Below are 2,740 nucleotides of genomic sequence, written 5' to 3'. Positions count from 1 at the left end.
GTGAGTTACTTCTGTTTCGACAATTTTTTGTGCATTATGAATTTACACGTGGCTGGACAATTTAAAGTGTTGCAATATAGAATTTCCAACATAGCAGATTTGGTAATTAGAAAAGAAGAGAAAAAGGAGAAATTAATTACGGAATCGTCGTATTTTTCAAGTAAATGTTACACCACTTTTAAAAAGTATATTCGCCAACATCAAGCCCTTATAGCGTATTGCAGAAAACTTGAAGTGGTATTCAATTTGATTGTCCTAGAGCAAGTTTTGATGTTCAGCTTGCTAATTTGCCTCGATGGATATCAAATACTTATGGTAGAGTGACATAAACCAATGATTTATAATTTTTAAATAATTTTAATAATTTTAAAAATAACAAAAAGATAAACGATTCATTAATCTTTCTTATCTTAAATATATCTTTTTCAATATTTAAAATTCGAATAATTAAAATGAGAATAAAAGTTGTTTCATTCTCACAATATAACATACATGATATAAATTATTGTAACGTTATTTTCCATAGGCAAATGGAGATATCAAAACACGTTTAATCTTCAGTTTGCACATATTAGCATGTCTATGCCAATTACTGATGTTCAGCTACAGCTGTGATTGCATTATACGAGAAAGCGTGAGTGTAGCTACAGCAGCATACGCAGGACCTTGGACGTTACTACCAATGACTATAAGCGGAAAGATGATGCGAAAAGATTTGATAGTAGTCATTATGAGAGCCAGCATACCTTGTTGCTTGACAGGAAAAGGATACTTCATCGTGTCTCTCGAAACATATACCAGTGTAATATTTTAATCGTCGGTTACATCTGTAATTTAATAAATTTTCATGAATAAAATTTTATTTTTCGTGTCAAGAAGAAGAAAAATGAAAATTTATCGATAACAATAATCTTTCTAAATATTAAAATTGATTAAATTTGTTACAGGTTTTGAGTACCGCAGCATCGTATTTTACACTATTACGAAATAATATAGAAAGTGGGAACGATAATTAATAACATAATTAATAATACAAGAATAAATTTTCAATCAACTGATCGAATAAGAAATCTATCAGTTGAAATTATGTGATTATTGTTGAGAATAAATATTGTTGAAAATAGATAAAAAAATTGATACCTCAGTTATACAATTTTTTTTGCACTATCGTTACACATATCATTTCTATAACGTATTTCACAGATATTAAGAAAAGACGTTGTCATGGAATTACACTACAAATCAATGTCTCGTAAACACTAAAAATTCTTTCGTTATAGATAGTAGACCTCCACCATTCTACCCTCATCTTCCGTAAATTACAATAATTGTTATCTCCTGAATTCGCAATTTCCCCCTATCAAAGAGGCGCAGCTGTTGGCAGCGCTACGATTTCACAGAGGGTTATCATAATTTCTGTATCATGCATAGAGCATCGATAACAATTCATTTTTTACTAAATAAGAAGAATAACGTATATATCCTCTTTATTTCCACCTCTTTTTCATCTTCCCATTAAAAGACCGTATGTATGAACGGTAATAATATGAAATAAATACAAATTACACGATCGATGAATAGAGAATACCAATAGATCAAAGTGGGTAGTCGCCACCACTGCGATAATCAATATTCACTCTGTATAGTTCGTTGTACGAACGTATCAGCCAGTTTATTAAGCGAGAACAATATGAATTTTCTCGAAAGCGACGTATCTGTCAGCCTAACGTCAATTTTTATGAAATTCGTGGGATTATGGATGGCGGCCAACGAATACGAACAACGGATGAGAAACATCATGGTTAGTTACAACATATTCGCTATTCTTTTCGCCCTATGGATACAAACTATGGATATATATAACTCGTGGGGAAATATTAGAGTAAGTAACGAGCTGTTCGCACGATACAAATAATTTTAATTTCGATTATTTCCATATATATTCATAGGCGTGTCTCTTCTCTACCTCCAATACGCTGACGTTAATTTTGCCCTTGTTGAAGATATTCGTTTTGCTTAGTCACAAAAAAGATTTTTTCCGTTTGATCCTGTACATGAAAAGGAATTTTCTGGAATTACAAAATTACGACGACTACGAGAGAAAAGTCGTGATCGGTTGCAAGCGGAAATGCACCTTCTTCATTTGCTTCTTTACGTTTCTTGCAATGGCGACTACTGCTTCTTACATCGTTAGTCCAATCATTGGTGAGTCGATTACATCAACGCTTGAAAGTGAAAATATAATTTTCTTTTTTCTGTCTTTCTGTCTTCTGTTAAAGAATGTAAATTTATTTAATTTATTAATATTTGTTAAGCGGTTATAGATAAATATATATAGTCTGAAATTTTTGAATTTTCAGATTTTCTATCGTTATTTTTTAATGATTAATAATGCGTGAATATAATTTAAAGTAATTCTAATTATTGAGAACAAATATAATGTAATTTTTTTTTTATTTGTACTTACATTTTAGGAAATATTGGAAAAAACGAGTCGGACAGAGTGCTCCCATTCAACATGTGGATTAACTTACCATTAAATATGACTCCATATTTTGAAATTACGTTCGTTTTACAGGTATTGCCATTTCATTTCCCTAAAATCGACAGAATCATTAATAACAATACAAAATTAATCAAAATTTAAGATAATTTTTCTTCCTTTTTTTCTGTATCCAATAAATATATATATTTATAATATATTATATTATATTATATTATATTATTTATTATATTATTA

General features: G+C 30.0%; 2 protein-coding genes across 3 annotated transcripts in view; both read left to right on the top strand.

The window, feature by feature from the left end:
* LOC102674724 overlaps nt 1-2,740 on the top strand; it is a 15,666-nt gene that overhangs the window by 1,653 nt on the left and 11,273 nt on the right.
* On the top strand, nt 7-970 carry LOC102675123. Of its 2 annotated transcripts, XM_031515437.1 has the most exons (3): nt 7-315; nt 527-816; nt 948-970. In XM_031515437.1, exons 1-2 carry the CDS (start codon nt 37-39, stop codon nt 812-814), a joined length of 567 nt encoding a protein of 188 aa, XP_031371297.1. In that variant the 5' UTR covers nt 7-36; the 3' UTR covers nt 815-816; nt 948-970. The 2 variants fall into 2 exon arrangements, with proteins under 2 accessions (XP_031371297.1, XP_031371296.1); XM_031515436.1 differs by lacking the exon at nt 948-970 and having other exon boundaries at nt 527-875.

The sequence above is a fragment of the Apis dorsata genome, unplaced genomic scaffold (assembly GCF_000469605.1).
Source record: "Apis dorsata unplaced genomic scaffold, Apis dorsata 1.3 scaffold_69, whole genome shotgun sequence".
NCBI classification, from domain to species: Eukaryota; Metazoa; Arthropoda; class Insecta; order Hymenoptera; family Apidae; genus Apis; species Apis dorsata.
This window is presented reverse-complemented; position numbering and strand designations above follow the sequence as displayed.

Coding starts and splice junctions, on each gene's coding strand:
- LOC102675123 (XM_031515437.1), top strand. CDS start 37: ATGAATTTACACGTGGCTGGACAATTTAAAGTGTTGCAATATAGAATT. Junction 316..526: donor ATGGATATCAAATACTTATG/GTAGAGTGACAT, acceptor TATTTTCCATAG/GCAAATGGAGATATCAAAAC.